Raw genomic sequence first — 18994 nt, 5'->3', positions numbered from 1 at the left:
TAACATAGTTTATTGGAAACTTAGATAACTAATGGGGAGTTTTGAAAACTGCTAAATACCAAAATGGGAGTTTACAGCAGGAAATGTTTCTGTAAAATCTAGTAGCTAGTTTTTTATACTTGTATTGCATAATGAATACATTATATATAATAATAAATAATATATAAATAATGTATGAATAAATTATGTGTACTTTCATTACCTATGTACTTCAGGGATATGTCTGCTGATGGACCAGCATAACATGAAAGCACTTTGAACTGTCTGAAACTTCAAATTCAGAGTCTTGATTTTGTATCTTCTGAAATATGTTTTCTGCCTCAAATCCTTCACCAGTATGATATGAGTAGAATTGCAGAAAAATTTCAAATTATTTAGGTCCTGGTTAAATACTTGTGAAAAGTGTGACGGTGCTTTAGTAAACTCTAAGGCATAATAGCAGGAGGTATATAATTGGATATTTCAAGAAGAAGGCAGATAAGTATAGATTATTTTGATCTAAGGAGACACTAAAGAAAACAAAATACAGATCCAACACTGTAAAACATATAGCCTTAGGATACACAAAGATAAAATAGAATTCAAATTTGCTACCATGGAGAATGAATATTCTGTTTATGGATCTAAGGTCCTGAATGAATCTGTATCCCTACACAATGGGGTTTTTAGGTATTCTTTTTTAAAATAGAAAAATAAATGTTAGTTTTCATCATTAGCTAGTGGTTTTAAGAGGGTATTATGTAAGTTCAGATACAGGTCAATCTGAACCTGGATAGGTGTAGTCCCAATAATGTTGATGATAATATCAGTTTTACCCACAAAAATTCTGGCATCTCTTTGATATCTTCAATTTGGGCTTGATTTGGATACAACGGTATTAGTAAGTCTACGTCCTTATCCAAACTAGCTATGAATAGGGCGTCCTAAGGGATTTTAAGAAAGAGATAATCAGGACATCATTTAATCTGGCAACTCCACTTTCAGAGTATCAAATTAACAGGTGTGGAATCACAAAGGAGGAAAGACTGTATTTCTGTTCTAGGCCTGGACATAAGGAATGTTTAGGAATTATTAGAAATGCCCACCACCTGCATAGTATGTTTATTCCAAGGGGAATGTTGAATAAGAATAGAAGAGTTTAAGGCTAATATGGTTGTACCTATATCAATCAAAATGTTGTTCTTTAACATTATAAGAAATTTCTCCTTGTGAATTTAAGGGTAAAATGAGAAACTGGGCATTTGATTTCCTTTAAAGCACTTTCATTTTTACATCCTTCATTTTTTCCCTTTATTTTTAATATACTAACTTTTTTGTCAGTGTTCTTTCTGTTTACAGTATCTGTAAATGTCTTTACCGAGTGATTCCCTCTTTAGGGGGTGTTTAATGATTGCTAATGTCTGATTGTTTTATCTGTAGGGGCCTGAATTTGATTTAAGTCTTATTTGATTTTTGTGCCAAGTCCCTTTCAAAATGTTCAAGAGGATGCTAGAGATCTGGCAATAGGCTCTTTCCCATTTCTGCTTTTTCTTATGTTTTAATTCTTTTATTTCTGGCTTAAGCTTATTCACAAGAAAATGAGAGAAAGCAAGGACTTCATCTGAATCAGTGTTTACTTCTGAATTTTGTCAAAAGGTGTCAAATAACCTATCCTTGAACTCCCTAATGAATTGATTCTTTCTTTGTTTATAGGACTGAATCAGAGTCCAATCTATGTTCACAGGAATGATTTGGGGGATAGCCAAAAGACATTCAAAATCTACAGCTTGCAAAATACCTCTGATTTCTTATGCAATTAGGAATCTTTGTGTTATTCCTTTTTTATCCAGTTCTTTTGTATCTGAGCATATGAAGTAATAGATATCGATTTGAGAAGTATGGGTTGTACATCCCTAAAACTATTCCTGATGTCTCTGCAAATTTTATCATGGTGAGGCTTTGGGTACATTTTAATAGTGGCTTTTAGCTCAGAATGAGATGAAGTCTTAAAATTAACAATAAGAGTGTTTTTTTCTTTTTCTGTTCTGACAGGCGCTTAACTTTATAAGATAATGCACTTTAGGGGTTTCTGGACAGCCAGAAGAAAGGGGGAACAAGCCAGAAGGAGAAGGAGAAGGAGAAACAGGCTGGGAGAAGAATAATAATAGGATAAAGGTCATTAAGTTTCTGTTGAAGTTTGAAGGAATCTAAAACAGATTAAGTATTTCACTTTTTTTTTTTTTTTTTTGCCTCAATAAAGGAATCTTTTAAGGGAACAATTTTGACGTCTGAATAATTTTGGATACTTCCTCAAACACATTAACAATGCAGATTATTGGATGTTTAGAATTTTATTCCTTTATGTTCTATGGCATCTCTCAAATGAACACTTTTGTTCATACCAAAACTCCTTGAAAATGTCTATTATAATTCTAAATTATCTTTAGTGAAACCAAGCCATTTAGAAAGATAATAAATATAAGAATTCAGGTTATGGCATAAATACATGTGCAAAGCAAGAGTCTGTCAGAGGGGGAATGGTCTTCGGTTTAAACTGAGCCAAGTCCAGCAGAGTCTAGGAACCATCAGGTGAAAATACCGCTGTCTACCTCCTGCCTCAGCCCCACGTGGCCTGATGGCTGGGCCTTCTCCAGCTGCAAACCTCATACATGTGCAGTTTTCACAGACAGTAAGGTTTGGAGAAATTTCACAAGACACACTGGGAAAAGCACTCATAAGATTTTGGTAAGTGACCTGAGACAAAGTTTTTCCAGAGTTTTGCAAAGTTCAGAGGAGCTTTCTGAATTTCTCGGTCCTCAAGATCAGTTTGATTTTTTTTTCTATTTTTTTTTTTTTTTTTTCAAGTAGAGTTGGGGTATCACCATGTTGGTCAGGCTGATCTCCAACTCCTGACCTCAAGTGATATACCTCCTTCAGCCTCCCGAAGTGCTGAGATTACAGGCATAAGCCACCATGCCCAGCCTGTCAAGGTCAGTTTGAGGATGGATTTGTCTGGTTTACACCCATTCCCTTTCTGTGAAGTTTGCTTTTATAGAGATACAAAAAAAAAAAAAATGATAAGGATAGAGATATATAGTGTAGTTAGTAATAAAACTGATTTCTACCGAGGATAAAACTTATTCAAATCTGATCAATCGAAGGATTCCTTAAAAAGGGCTTTTTATTCATAGAAGACAAAATAAATGCAGTGCATGGGGAACTTTATGTAACAAAATATGGAAGAGGTCAGACTCAATGTGAGCCATACCTCATCATAACAGTCAGAGAGACCAACAGCTCCTTACCCTAGCAGGAATTTCAATAGACCACAAGGCACTCATGCTTTTTGACTCAAGGTCTGGGATCACATACAAGAGAAGTTTTTGACTAGATCTTTGTGGATCTTTAAGATTATTGAATGCTGGTTCCTCAAAAATATTACCTGAACAATTCAATGGTATGACAAATCTTAGTTTATGGTTACTGTAGCATGGGTGAGAACTGCATTGACAGAGTCTTAGTAGCAGTAGTATGCTGAAGCTTGCTCCACCAGCCTGTGAGATTGATTCTGAGCATCTCTTCCCCAATCCATGTTCAGTGAGTTCACATTAGTAGCTTGAAGTCAGCCTTGGTAGGACTATTTATGTTATAGAAACCATCAAATTCTACACATCAGAGATATTTTTTCTCCTGGAGAACCAGTTAAACTTAGTAACATGTTAGGGTGTGGGGGCAAAGTTGAAGTATTTATAAGATGTTAGAGTTTGTTTCAAAGCAAGTCTTTATTTTTTTATTTGTCTACTTTAAGTTCCAGGATACATGTACAGAATGTGCAGATTTGTTACATAGGTATCCGTGTGCCATGGTGTATATGTACCATGGCTGCACCTATCAAGCCATCACCTAGGTTTTAAGCCCTGCATAGGTTAGCTATTTGTCCTGATGCATACCCCACCCCCAACAGGCCCCAATGTCTGTTGTTCCCCTCCCTGTGTCCATGTGTTCTCATTATTCAACTCCCACTTATGAATGAGAACATGCAGTGTTTGATTTTCTGTTCCTGTGCTAGTTTGCTGAGGATGATGGCTTCTAGCTTCATCCATGTCCCTGCAAAGGACATGATCTCCTTCCCTTTTGTGGCTGCATAGTATTCCATGGTGTATATGTACCACATTTTCTTTATCCAGTCTATCATTGATGGGCATTTGGGTTGTTTCCAAGTCTTTGCTATTGTAAGTAGTGCTGCAATAAACATACATGTGCATGTGTCTTTATAGTCTTTATAGTCTTTATAGTCTACTTTGGATATATATCCAGTAATGGGATTGCTGGGTCAAATGGAATTTCTGGTTCTGGATCCTCGAGGAATCACCACTCTGTCTTGCACAATGGTTGAACTAATTTATATTCCCATTAACAATGTAAAAGGGTTCCTATCTCTCCACCAGCATGTTGTTTCTTGACTTTTTAGTAATTGCCTTTCTGACTGGTGTGAGATGGTATCTCACTGTGCTTTTGATTTGCATTTCTCTAATGATCAGTGATGTTGAGCTTTTTTTTCCTATGGATGATGGACATATAAATGTCTTTTTTTGAGGAACACCTGTTCATATCCTTTGCCTACTTTTTGATGGGCTTGTTTTTTTCTTGTAAATTTTTTTAAATTCCTTGTAAATTCTGGATATTAGACCTTTGTCATATAGTGGATTGCAAAAATTTTCTCCTATTCTGTAGGTTGCCTGTTCACTTTGATGGTAGTTTCTTTTGTTGTGCAGGAGCTCTTTAGTTTTAGATCCCATTTGTCGATTTTAGCTTTTGTTGCAATTGCTTTTGGTGATTTAATTATAAGTCTCTGTCCATACCTGTGTTCTGAGTTGTATTGCAAGGCAAGTCTTTTAACATGCCTTATGGAGGTTTGCTTAGAACTGGATGATTATAATATGAAAGTTTAGGATTGGTGGATGCAAAGAGAGGATTTTGAAGCAAGGGTTTCAAAACATCCTACAGAATCAGCTATTTGATGCTGCCTACTGAAAAATCAAAAGGTTTAATATTCATTAAATGAGTTTTTCATAAGTTCCTGAGACAAAAGCACTTTCAAATTTCATCTTTCTGAGCAAGACTTTCCTGGAGTAAGAAAATTATGTAGATGAAGACAGCTGAATAATAAAATAATGTTAATATTACAGCTTATAATATATAAGCTATGTGAGCATAGATGGTTTTGGTTCTCACATATAATGCTTGAGCCCTCAAATTATGTATAAAAATTAAGGATTGGTTCCCATGGAATTATGACAGCAGCAACAGAAAAAGTAAACTCATAGGAATCATTCACTTGAAATTATTCATTTTCAACTCTAACAAAAAGAAAAATATCCTGACTGTGCATCCTAATGATATATATCTTTTATTTATCTAATATTTAAATAGATTTTAATTCTATGTTATCACATGACGAGAATTTATATTGCATTTGTATATGTGAGGAATTAAACACATCAAGTCTTAGAAATTTCTTTTCAATATCTATAAAAATACACTGATTGAGCAACTATGTGCTTCCAATCATTTGCCTCTATAAGACAGCAATGTAAGTGGACTACTTAGTGTATTTAGCCTAACTAAAATAGAGATTTTGAATGTTTGTCATAATTCCAACCATTAAATATAATTTATATAATTTCTCTATCTTCTTAAGTAGAATGAATGATAGAGTCAAAGGTCAACACAACTTCAGAGATGAATTACTTGGAAAAAGAAAGAAGAGGTTTTTCTAGTTTTAAATTTGAAAGGACAAAGGAGAATGTTTAAATCATAGAATTGAAAGGCATAACTAATACAGAAGTTTATAAGTCTGACAGAAGCTTAGAGAAGACCTAGATGCCTCCGTAGTCCCAACACCATGACGACAGCATGGAGGAGCAAAAGGGGTCCCAGTACCTCTATCGCTTGCATAAGAATGGTGAGACAGAACACTCACACAAATCAGCCAATGCAGATATGCAGCAAGAATAAACAGAAGCCTAGAATCCTTGGTGAGCCAGCTTCCCAAGGCTCAGGAAACTGCCCAGGGCGAATGGAGTGTCATCGGTGCTTGCCCCATTGTGACACAGCTGAGGGAACTCAATACACCCTAGACACCACTTGAATTGCTGAGCTCAAGCACCGGGCAACATCCCATTCTAGGAGGGAGGAGGACATAGCCTAGATTGTACCCAACACTTTATCTCAAGATGCCCCATTCTAGAACTAGAATGGGATAAAGAGAAAGTCTCTGTTAAGTGGCAGGGGAAAGAGCTGGGGCAGCCAAGGTAATCTGGGGACTTGTCTTCCTACAACTAACTTTCCCAGTTCAATCCCTTCTTTATTTTGAATATTGCTAGTAAGAAATAAGGACACTATACAGTTTCTCTTTGTGGTATATTATCCTTAGAATATTCTTTTACTGAGCTAAAAGATACTCCCTCCCTTTGTGTTTTTTCCTTTCTTCTCTCTGAAACAATATAGAGTAAAATCTTCCAGATTTGCAGTTTTTAACATATTGAAGAAACTACTGTAGTTATTGGGGTTTTCTTGTTTTGTTTTTAGGTGTATGCATTTGTTTGTTTGTTTATTTCTGAGATAGGTAGCCTAAGTTCATTTAACCATTTCTCTAGTGCAGAGGTTTTCACTGTGTGGTCAGTGCACTGGTGATGGTCTGTGACTATTTCTTACCCTCTGCACACTATATGTTATAGGTCTGTAAGAAGATAGGGAGCTTGCACCAAACTGTAAATCAACACACCACTTATTTCATTGAAAAATTCTTCCTATGAAAAGTAATAATAAAGTTAGCTGAATTAAACTGTGTTTACTGAGATAGTTGCTTTATATTGTGGCACAAGATTTTATCTTTTTGCAGATCAGTAATAATTAATTGAACCAGCTAGTTTGATAGCAAGTGATAAGAATTTGACATGATTTCTAGACTGGTTCTAATCATTCTTCCCTACACCAGCCTCTGAAGTACAACCAACTATTCCAGAGAGTTTGCTAAAAATATATTGGAAAATGTTACATCCTTGTATCTGGAGACCATCTTAGTTTTGTATTGAGTTTTTAATCAAGTACAGCACTTCATGAGAATTGTACATTTGTTCCCATTCAGATTATTCTTGATACTTATAATCCATCATTCCAAAATTACAACCCAGTAGCCATTCTGTCCAATTTTGTGTCATTTGCAAATATGGGCTATGTAGCTACTGGTATGTTAAAAAAAAAAAAAAAAAAAAGTCACTTAGACACCACCTTTAAAAATTTTTTTTCTTGAGTCCATGGTTCAGCTGATCAGTTATGGTAACCTTGACTCACTCATTTCTGACGAACTTTCTGGGGCCTGATCAAGCATCTGCTGTTACTGGTTGTTGGCAGGGAACTGATCAGTCTATTATGGCCTCAGCTAAAGTGACTCAGCTTTCCTCTACGGTACTTGTATCCTTCAGCAGACTAGCTTGAGTTTGTTCTCATGGCCATGATGTGGTTCCAAGGGAGACAAGAAGCACACAAGACCCTTGTAAGGATCAGTCCCACCGCTGGCCTAGAGTAAAGCAGAAAAAAGGTGAAAATGGATCTGGAGGAGAACAAAGATAAAACCATCACAATGCCAATGTGTTCTTTCAAATTATTTATTAAAAACTTGAACATGGTATTGACAAATGCTTTTCACAGAAGATCTCAATAGACCTTACAAATGCATTGGTTAACAGTTTCATAATATGTTATTTAACTACCTATGATTCTATCAATAGATGCTTTCATCTAACCTATATTTTTCCATTTATAAGAGTTCAGTGAAAAGTTTTCTAAAATTCGATGCTGTAATTAAGAAATTACCCATCGTTTTCTGAACATAAATGACCATCACTGCATTATTTATAATAGCAAAATATTAGAAACACTGCAGGAATGAATACATTTTTATGGTAATCCATATAATGAATTAGTTCATATAACTTCTAATTTTCAAATAAAATGAAATGGGAAAATGCTAACATTTTAATTTAATAACAGTGGTGAGATACATAGTGAGACACAACATTAAGGAAATGCAAGTTTCATATTTTATATTTAATATATAAATATTTTGAAATCCTAGAAAGGAATATACTAAAAATACAAATACTTATTTTCTTTGGATAGTAAGATAATAGTGATTTTTATTTTCATATTAAATTTTTATGTATTTTCCAAATTTTCTACAGTGGACATATAAAACATCACTATCCAAAAAAGATAAACATTTAAAGTTTTTTTTCCATTTTGTAATTTTCCTGGGAATTAAAATCAAGCTCACACTTTCCTCTATTTTGAAAATTTTGCCATTTGTTCATTACCATTTAATATTGTCTGAGATGTTATAATAATCAGAGGGAAATTGGGATCTTTGCCATTAGCATAGAGGCTGGACAATAATAACTATTTTATGAATACTTGTATCTTGAAATTTTTTTCTGCAGCTATACTCAATGTATGTCTTCTTTTTCTATTGGATGCCAAGAAGAAACAGGATTTTATGACTATTTGGAGCAAGGCATAATACCTACGTGAGAACCAATAAAAAAGACAAGTTCTATATCACAGGATAGGAAAGCAAGGGAAAAATACATCTCAAACATTGGTGACTCTTCTGTTACGTCACTGTGAGACTAAGGAAGCTATCCCACAGCTACATCTATGTTGACATTGACCATTTGTTTATAGCCTTTAAACTCTTGCTAGCAGTAAAAATCATGTTACAAGGTGACATTTAAGCCATCTGTAATGCTTAAATGGATAATACAGGTGCTAGAATGTCTCTAATAACACAGTGGGTAGGCTTTTCCTGCAAGAGATCTAGAATCCGAATGTGAGCAAATAACCTACCAGACACCATGTCCATCAGAAGCATTGTGATAGAATAATAAAGATGAACACAGAGTCTTTGATTCTCCTCCCACTGAGAAGTGGAGTCTCTGTTCCTCTTCCTGATCTGAGTGGACTGTGTTACTTCTTGACCGATAGTATATGACAGAAATGACATTATGCTACTTTCTCGGTCCAAGCATTAAGAGGCTGGTAACTAATACTTCTTGTCTCCTGGAACACTCGCTCTTGGAAACCAGCTGCCAGCCTGTGAGAAACCAAGCCCCATGGAGAGTTCATGCATATGTGTTCCATTGACAGCCTTATCTATGCTCCTAGCCAATCAGAAGCATCCGCTGCAACCATGTGAGTGAGTCCTTTTAGCCTGTCATGTCTTTAGATGACTCTAGCTTCAGACAGTATCTGACTCCAATTACATGAAAGATCCTAAGCCAGATATATCCAGATGAACTCAGTCAACCCACAGAACCATAAGACATAGTAATAAATTGTTGCTTTAATCTACTAAATTTGTGGTTGGATTGTTCAATGTTATTTTTTAAGAAACTGGAACATTAATCTTAGCTGGTACTGTTGTACTTGAAACAAAATTTTAAAATAATTGCAGGAAATAGATGATGACATAAGATCTCTGTAGATCTATCTTTTAGACTGGAACAGATCAATAGTGAGGAGAGCTTACTATACTTTACACCTTTCAGAATCATATACAGACATTGTGATCCAAAGAAACCAAGAAAAAATAAAAAAGAAAGCTCAAGATAGCACTTAGAACTTCATGTTTGGAGTTGATGAGATGCCATTATGAGTATGGCATTTTACTGTTTACAACAACCCTGGGGAATGTTAATTATTATTATCCTCATTCTTTTATTTCCCCCTCCCTTCCTTTCTATCTCTCTCCCTTCCTCCCTCCCTTCCTCCCTTTCTTTCTTTCCCTCCTTCCGATTTCCAAGTTGCTTTCACTGTGCTCCACTCCACCATACCTCAGCAGGAGCCTGTCTCATGTCCGCAATCTCCCCATGCCATTCATAGTATGTGACATGCAAAAGGATGCTGCTCAAGCAGGTATCCCTGTGATGTCAGATGAGCGATCTCTGAGGTGAGAGGGTAGCTTCTGCAGGATTTCATCCTCACAAGCCCTTATGTGCTGCTTTAATCATCTTTGTTCTTCTCTCAGATCAGAAACGATCAATGGCCTGTTTTTTAAGGAACAACATATTACACACACACACACACACACATGTGTGTGTGTGTGTGTGTGTGTGTATATATATATAAGCCTACCAAAACATATATATAAACATTTGTTATGCTGAAGGACAAACAACTCTTTTTGTTTTCAGGTATTCCAAAGTTGATTACGTCTGATATGGTTAAAGAAGGTGCTGCTGTAATTGATGTGGGTATCAACTACGTCCATGATCCAGTGACAGGAAAGACAAAATTAGTTGGAGATGTGGACTTTGAAGGTAATAAACCAATATCTTTTGATAAGTTAAGATTAAAAAAAATTCCACCTTACATATTTTAAAAATAGAGAAGTTTCATTTATGGGGGAATTATTAACTTATTAATCATCACCTCTTTCTTCTGAGGGAAAAGAGTTCAATCAGACTTAAATATTTACTTTCTCCCTCCCTCTCTCTTTCCCTCCCTTTTATCCTTCCTTTCTTCCTTTTCTCCCTCTCTTCTAATTATATCATTAATATTTGGTTTAGGGATCAAATTTCTTGTAGTACAGTTTTTATTGATAGAATACAGCTGGCCTTTTATAGACCTGGGCATTGTTTTGAATTTTGGGAGTTGTCATCTTACTCTACGCTTAGTCAAATATGCTCTATTCTCAGCCATTCACTCTTAGAGCCAGAAGGCACCTTAGGGTGTGTCTGCCAACCTTAACTATATTTCAGATCTAGGTAGTTATCTAGATAGTTGATGTCAGTATTTTTCACTTGTGTTTTAGAGAGAATAAAGAAAAGGAACTAAGCTAGTTTTTGTGGTCAATGAAAGATATAAGGCAACAAATACGTAGCAGTAAAAAAAATTCTAACCTGGTCTTCTCTTTACAAAAGGGGAAACTAGGCCCCAAGACTGATGTATTTCTACCTGCCTGACCCTCTAATCTGATTTTACTTCTGTTATCTTTGTCAGATATTTACCTACATTCAGATTTTCAGTGTAGCCTAGGAGTCTTAGATGTCTATGAAGGCACAAATATGGTAAAGCAAGTGGTGACATTTTTATGTTAGAAATATTTTTTGTATAAGACTGATTATTCTGGCCAAAAAATACAGTGCCACATCAAGAACTTCATTAGTTATAGATGTGCCCTTCTTACAGAGAAACTGAAAAGAATAGGTGGTGCCATTTTAAAAATAATTTAGATTTTGAATTTTCACTTAGAACCTGCTCATCAGCTGATAGTTTACCCAAATTCTAGCATATTGTTGAATAAAATTGAAAATGCAGTTAGAAGTGTCCTAGGATACTGGCCTTATATATGTGAGATTCTAAGATACATCAGGGACCAGATCCAAGTAAGCCATTTGAGCCTAAAAGAAAAAGAAAACCCTAAGGACACATATGTGCAACAATGCATTCTAGAGACAAAATGGTGTAAATAAGAGCAGAGTACAGATGTACCTTACCAAAGAAAACACTGCTGCCCTCATTGGCTGTAATACATTGCGTCCCTGACATGGTTGGAACTCTATTCTAGCAGTGATGGCTTTCGACATGAACATGTGTATCTGTATGCATATACCTATGTCTGTGTGTGTGTTGTGTACATGCTGAAATCACTAGGGAATGACCTCATTTATTTATTTAATGTTTCATGTTCAATCGCTTAGGTCAGATATGGGTAACTTTCTCAACTTGAAAGAGTAAAGTGCATTTTATTTTAAAACCTGGCCTTATTTATTTTATTTACTGTCCTTCTGTTTCTTGATAACATTATAGTTATGCGTTCATTGCAAAATTACCACATTTGTGATGCACCCAGATGGCATTGACAACATGAGATAACCAGCTTGAGGCAAGAAAAGCAGGGATGTTTGCAGTTCACAGCCTTGACTGCCTGTAAGGCAAGCTTACCCAGCAGTTCAGTTTAGCACATTTTATAAGACTCTTCTCTCATAGAGTATTTTTTTGGTCTCATATCACTTCCATGCTTTCTTATTTTTAAGTAAGAATGTTTTTTGCTGAAAGTAAAAAGTATTCTGAAAGCAAATTTTACATGAGCATTTTTCATGGGTGTGTATACTTAATAGCACATATAGATACTCCATGTCACATGAAGTCTAACTTGGTAATGACTATTAAATCAAGTTGTAGTTCGGTGTATCTAAGTATATATAAAACATTTAAAAAGGAAATGGAAAAGAGACAGAGATATGAGATGAACAGGGCTGGGAGACCTAGCCTGTTGCCCTATAGCTTTACCACCTCACTAGCTGTCAGTGTTATCAGTTAAATGATAGCAATTATATTAGTGGCTCCATTCAGCTCTACTGTTTGGGGTATCTTGGACATCCAACAGAGCATTACCAAACAATCATGTAAAAGCACAGAAACTTTCACCTGGAAGGTCAAGATTTTCTAATCCTATCATAAAAGACACCCATATTATTAGTTGTATCTAGCTTGCCAGCGTGCTGGTTCATGGAGCCAGAGTACTAATGAGGACCTGGACTTGGTAAAGAAGGCTTTGCCAGTGAGGCCATGACTCAGCCACCCATAGGAGCAGGCAAGTGATAGGTTTTGACATGTTGCTCTTCAAGTTGTTCATCAGGACTTAACCTGAGGTGAGGGATGATCCCCCAACTGAGAGGGAGGAACTTTAAGATGGGTTGTGCTACAAAACTCGTAAGTAATATTTGGCTTCAAATTGCCACAGGGAAAGTGTGGTGGCTGCTTTGTGAGTATCGGTGAAAAGTTTCACTATAACTATAGCCAAGATAAACAAAACAGATATAGATAAAATCAATTGTTGAAGTAAATTGTCCTTGCAAAAATATTTGTTTCATTAGTAAAGAAAACTAGGTGACTCAGTTAAAGTAGATAACATTGATGGGAACAATTTATCGACATAAATGAGCAAAATGGCTGTGATGGAAAGGATGACAATGTCCCAGAGGATGTAGAAAACTTCACATTAAAGGAACCTGCAGAGAAATTTCATGCCATTGAAAGGGCAAAGGATAAAATGTTGGAAGCTGATTCATACTTAGAAAGGAATCTGCCAGTTCACCAAGGCATAGAAAAGATGCTTGCTCCTAATCATCCGTTGTATGACCAAGAAAAGGCAAGAACCATTCAAACTATACTTCGCAAAATGTTTACAGAGAAAAAAACAGTTCAGTTCTCAATGTTTTCAGCAGTTTAAGTTGTATTCGTTTTTAAATATTAGTTTAATTTTGCTAGTAGTTTTACTGTTAGTGAATACTAGTTTTACTATTAGTTTTACTACTAGTAAATAGTAATATTTGTTTTACTATTATCAGTAATATTAATTTTACTGTTATTTTTAATCCACTATACATTTATAAAACACAGTAAGAGAACTTTTAATGTTTTGACAAAATAATTTTAAAGGTCACTAAACAAATATAATTTCTCCCATTGACTATTAAAATTACTTCACACTGTTTCAACAGTCATCTTTGTGGTCTTACACTACTGTGAAAATTGAGCACTGCCTGTATTTTTCTCTGAGTCCAATTGAATCTCATAAAATTAGTGATCATATAGTTCAAATTAATATCCAATGCCATAATCACTTCTACTACATGATTATTCAGTTGTTTGGTCACAGTTTCTCACTATTACTATTACTGTCCAGGTAGGTTGTTCACTGTGGAAGGTAATGTGTGCTAAGCACCTTGCTAACCAGTATGTTCTTTTCCTCAACATACATCCAAGTTAGGCCTTTCCTGCAATGCCATGCCTCTCTGGATGTTTTGGGAAATAAATAGGGCTTTAAAGTTATTACTAAATTGAAGTGCTATTTTGTTTTGTATTGATCTCCAATTAAGAACTTGATAGTTCATCAATATGTCCAGCTTCTGACAAATGCTTAACATTCCTCTTCTGTTACTTGAACATACTTCCTCCCTCCTAACTTATGACATTAAAAGAAGAAACAGTATTTAAAAGCATCTGTGATAAAATTATTTTGCATGTCTAAGAATTATTTTTCATTACTAATAATCATACAGTGAATAATCTATTAATTTATAAATTTATATTTGCTATATAGATTATTACTTTTTACACTTAGGTATACCTACTTTCATGGGCATTTTTTTAAACCATTTTCTATTGTAGCTTTGAAAGAAACTTCATACACTTCTGACAAAGAAGGCTGTATTCTCAAAAGATATAAATGAGATTATGTGCTATCAGTAGTAAATAACTTCTTATGAGTAACACATCGGAAAATAGTGTGTAGTCCTAGACTCAAAAACACATAATTGTACTGTTCTTAATTCATCAAATGGATTTGTTCAGCTGAACAGTCTAATTAATTACTTCTATACTGTTAATTCAATTAACCGTGCCCCATTTTTTTTTTTTTTTTTTTTTTTTGAGACGAGTCTCACTCTGTCGCCCAAACTGGAGTGCAGTGGCCGGATCTCAGCTCACTGCAAGCTCCGCCTTTTGGGTTTATGCCATTCTCCTGCGTCAGCCTCCCGAGTAGCTGGGACTACAGGCGCCCGCCACCTCGTCCGGCTAGTTTTTTGTATTTTTTTAGTAGAGACGGGGTTTCACCGGGTTAGCCAGGATGGTCTGTATCTCCTGACCTTGTGATCCGCCCGTCTCTTAACCGTGCTCTTATAGGTGAATTCTCGGGCCTCATTTATTTCTCATAACTAACACAAAGACATTTCTCTACACTTTTGAAACTTTAGTAGCTTTGCTTCAATTTTATGATGCTTCCTGCAGGGATTGAGGTGGAATAAGAAGAACTGGAGTGTCTCTTCCCTGTTGTCTGCCATCTCTCCTCCCTGTCTTCCAACTCTGACAATACTTTTCCACTCATTGGTTTATACTAAAACAAGGAATAAAATAAGACAGGAAAGAATTGGTGTTGTAAAGAAAGCAAAAAGATAGGAAAGAGAAATGGCATGTAGGCATTTTTTGTTAAAATCAAAATAGATGAGATTAATGTCTAAGAGTGACTTTTGTCTCTACTGTCTTAACATAATTGGATAGTAAAATTTAAAGTGATAAGTCTTTGTAAAGGTGGTAAGTCTAATGTAAAGGTACATTATATTGTTGATGACACTGGTTTAAATTACAAAAGTAAAGAAGTCACACTTTATGGAAAAGAATGTCTACTCCTCTAACGCAAGTGGCATTATCATTATATTTTGTACTAGAGTTGCTTCCAGATATTTTATGTATGCATCAACTATATAGTTTGAGGAATATATATGACTTATACACTTAAACTTGTTTTACTGATTTGCCTTGCTGAGGTTCTGGTTTATGGTTATGTTCAGTGAATGTATCATTTTTTGGTTCACCCTTTCTCTATTGTTAAACTCTTAGGTTGTTTCCATTTTTTCCTTTTAAGTATTATACTTGAGTATAGGTGAAGGGCTGTAACAAAGGGAAACCAAAATGCATTGACTCAAGATAATTTGGCTAGCCAGGCATGGTGGCTCACACCTGTAACCCCAGCACTTTGGGAGACGGAGGCAGGTGGATCATTTGAGTGCAGGAGTTGGGGACCAGTCTGGCCAGTGTGGTGAAACCCCGCCTCTACTAAAAATACAAAAATTTGCTGGATGTGGTGGCACACTCCTGTAATCCCAGCTACTCAAGGGGCTGATGAAGGAGAATTGCTTGAACCTGGGAGGCAGAGGTTGCAGTGAGCCGAGATCGTGCCACTGCACTCCAGCCTAGGTGGCACAGTGAGACTCTGTCTCAAAAAAAAGATAATTTTGCTATTTCCCACAAAAGTCTGAATTAGGGAGGCAGTCAATGGAGTTAGGCAGCTATGCGTCATTCAGGGATACTGTTTTCTCCTATCCCACTGTTTCTATTAGTTTGCTATAGCTGCCATAACAAAGTACCACAGACAGAATGGTTTATACAACAGAAATTTACTTCTTAAAATTCTAGAGGCTGAAAGTCCAGGATCAGGGGATTGGTAGGGTTGTTTCTTCTGAGGCAACCTTGCCAGATAGATGGCCATTTTCTCCCTGTGTCTTCTCATTGTCTTCCTTCTGTATGTGTCTATGTCCAAGTTTCCTCTTCTTAGAAGGTTGGATTAGACCCCATGCTAATGACCTCATTTTAACTTAATTTTATTTTTAAAGACCCTGTCTCCCGAAACAGTCACATTCTGAGGTACTGGGGTTAAGACTTCAACATCTGAATTTAGAGGGGACACAATTCATCCCGTAACACCTTTCCACCTGAGTGTTTTCCTTATCCACATGGTTGAAGTTGAATTGCCTCCTCATTTATGTTATCTTCTAAGGAAAAGTGAAAGAGAGAGCCCAGAACAAGAAAATCCATCTTTAATAAAGTTCAACTAGAAGGTACATGCATCACATCTGCTAGCTTTCTACAGACCTGAATGTAGTCATGTGTGGAGTACAAGGGATGTGGAATCCATAGTCTCTGAATGGGAGGCTATACTTTGGTAAATAATAATCTACCATTCACGTAAGAACTTGAAGACTAATCCCTTACTTAGGGTAGAAAAGAAAGATATTTATTTATCTAACATCCACATATCATTCAGCTTACCTATCCTAAATTCATTTTGTTCTGAAAACCTCAGGGAACAATCTCATCATTGTCTGATTGCTATCTAATTGGTTTCAAAGCATACTCCACTTACTAACTTTTTTCTGGGGTTTTGGTGAAATCCTAGTGTCACTGAAGTTATATCTTGGCTCAAATCTTACCCTGAGCTTTCCATAGATCTTAGATACAGAGATTTGCAATACAATTTGTGCAGGTATTACAACCTCACCTAAATGTCTTTAATTCTAACTAAACTGTTTATTATTCAATCACTGATAGAGATTTGATACTTTTTGACCATGTTATACAATTTTGACAATTGTGTTAGGTCCTTTTGTGACTTTCATTTTTTATATCTCTATCTTCACTGGATTATTTTCAGTCTCTTGATTATTACTGTTTTTAGGGTAGCCCTTCAGATTCTTCAAATTCGGTTCATTCATTTAGTTGTTCAATGCTATTAAGCATTTGCTATGTATCAGGCATTTTTATAGTCACTTGGGATACAACAGTGACCTAAAAAGACAAAGTACTTACCCACCAGTAACTTCCATTTTGGTTAGAGGAGACAGATAATAAACAAATACATACATATCTATGTAACAAGGCGATGTCTTAGTGATACAAAAATAAAACAAGATAAGAGGGCTACAGAATAATGGCATGGAATTTCTTAGAAAGGATGGTCAGGGAAGGCTTATACTAACCTGAACAAATGAAGAAGGGAGTCATGTGGACAGATGAGGGAGCAGCATTCCAGGCAAGTGGAGCAGCAAATGCAAAGACCTTGAGGGGGGCCTGCTTGGTGGTTTATTTGAGCTGCAAGGGGGCCATTGTAACTGAAACAGTAAGTAAGGAAGTGAGTGGTAGAGAACAAAGTCAAAGAGGTAGCAGCAATCCCATCTTATAGACCAAGGAAGGATATTTGGATTTTCCTCTAAGGCAGTGGAAATCCATTGGAGGATTTGGGGCAAAGAAATGACGTTTGACTTGTATTTTAACAATGCACTCTGGCTACTGAATGACACATAGGCTGTATAGAGGTTAAGGGTATAAATAGGAATAGTTGTTAAGAGGCTATTGTAATTATCCAAGTAAGAAATGATGGGGCGTGGAGCAGCTTATAATGGGTGACGATGTTAAGAGGTGGTTAGGTGTTGGAGAGGATGTGGAGAAATAGGAACACTTTTACACTGTTGGTGGGATTGTAAACTAGTTCAACCATTATGGAAAACAGTATGGCAATTCCTCAAGGATCTAGAACTAGATGTACCATATGACCCAGCCATCCCACTACTGGGTATATACCCAAAGGATTACAAATTATTCTACTACAAAGACACATGTACACGTATGTTTATTGCAGCACTATTCACAATAGCAAAGACTTGGAATCAACCCAAATGTCCATCTGTGACAGACTGGATTAAGAAAATGTGGCACATATACACCATGGAATATTATGCAGCCATAAAAAAGGATGAGTTTGCGTCCTTTGTAGGGACATGGATGCAGCTGGAAACCATCATTCTTAGCAAACTATCACAAGAACAGAAAACCAAACACCGCATGTTCTCACTCATAGGTGGGAACTGAACAATGAGATCACTTGGACTCGGGAAGGGGAACATCACGCACTGGGGCCTATCATGGGGAGGGGGGAGGGGGGAGGAGGGAGGGCTTGCATTGGGGAGTTATACAAGATATAAATGATGAATTGATGGGTGCTGACGAGTTGATGGGTGCAGCACACCAACATGGCATAAGTATACATATGTAACAAACCTGCACGTTATGCACATGTACCCTAGAACTTAAAGTATAATAAAAAAAAAAAAAAAAAAAAAAAAAAAAAAAAAAAAAAAAAAAGAGGTGGTTAGATGGTAGATATAATTTTAAAGGAGAGTTGAAATGATTGGCTAAACAATTAGATATGAGGGAAAGAGAATAATCAATCAAGTATGACTCAAAGGATTTTGGAATAAGGAAGAGTGGAGGTGCCAGTTCTGGAATCCTCTTGAGATGAATCTTAAAGGTTCAGTGAATTTTACTGAAGTATGCGTATTTAGGGTAGAGAATGGGCAAAAGAGAGGAAGGGGCTCAGAGAATCAAAGGAAAGGAGGAAACATTGTAAAAGGCTTTATGTGTTCAATAGCAGGCCCAACGTGGTCTGTTGAAAGAGGGAAGTATGATATTGTATACAATTGTGAATTTGCCCCAAATATCTGGTGCCTTATTTTGAATTTTTCAAAAGAATCTCCACCAGGCAGGAAATCTCCCCTATAAAGGGACCTTTTAATTTGAGACTCCATCTGGCCAAACCATTCCTCAAAATTCCAAC

At 36.2% G+C, this 18994-nt stretch overlaps 1 protein-coding gene across 7 annotated transcripts in view; it reads left to right on the top strand.

Annotated features, from left to right (window-relative positions):
- MTHFD2L (methylenetetrahydrofolate dehydrogenase (NADP+ dependent) 2 like) overlaps positions 1 to 18994 on the top strand; it is a 143846-nt gene that overhangs the window by 111724 nt on the left and 13128 nt on the right. For 6 of the 7 annotated variants that reach the window (XR_004052863.1, XM_030915724.1, XM_030915694.1 and 3 more), the window contains one exon: positions 10233 to 10358. Coding sequence is in view for 5 of the 7 variants with exons in the window: in XM_030915724.1 (XP_030771584.1) it covers positions 10233 to 10358 (126 nt within the window). In the remaining 2 variants the exon portion in view is untranslated. Of the gene's footprint in view, positions 1 to 10232; positions 10359 to 18994 lie in introns of those variants that run through there. The other variant, XM_030915711.1, reaches the window with a different exon arrangement.

The sequence above is a fragment of the Rhinopithecus roxellana genome, chromosome 2 (assembly GCF_007565055.1).
Source record: "Rhinopithecus roxellana isolate Shanxi Qingling chromosome 2, ASM756505v1, whole genome shotgun sequence".
Classification (NCBI taxonomy): Eukaryota; Metazoa; Chordata; class Mammalia; order Primates; family Cercopithecidae; genus Rhinopithecus; species Rhinopithecus roxellana.
Note: the sequence above shows the minus strand (reverse complement) of the source record. Positions and strands in the feature narration are given on the sequence as shown.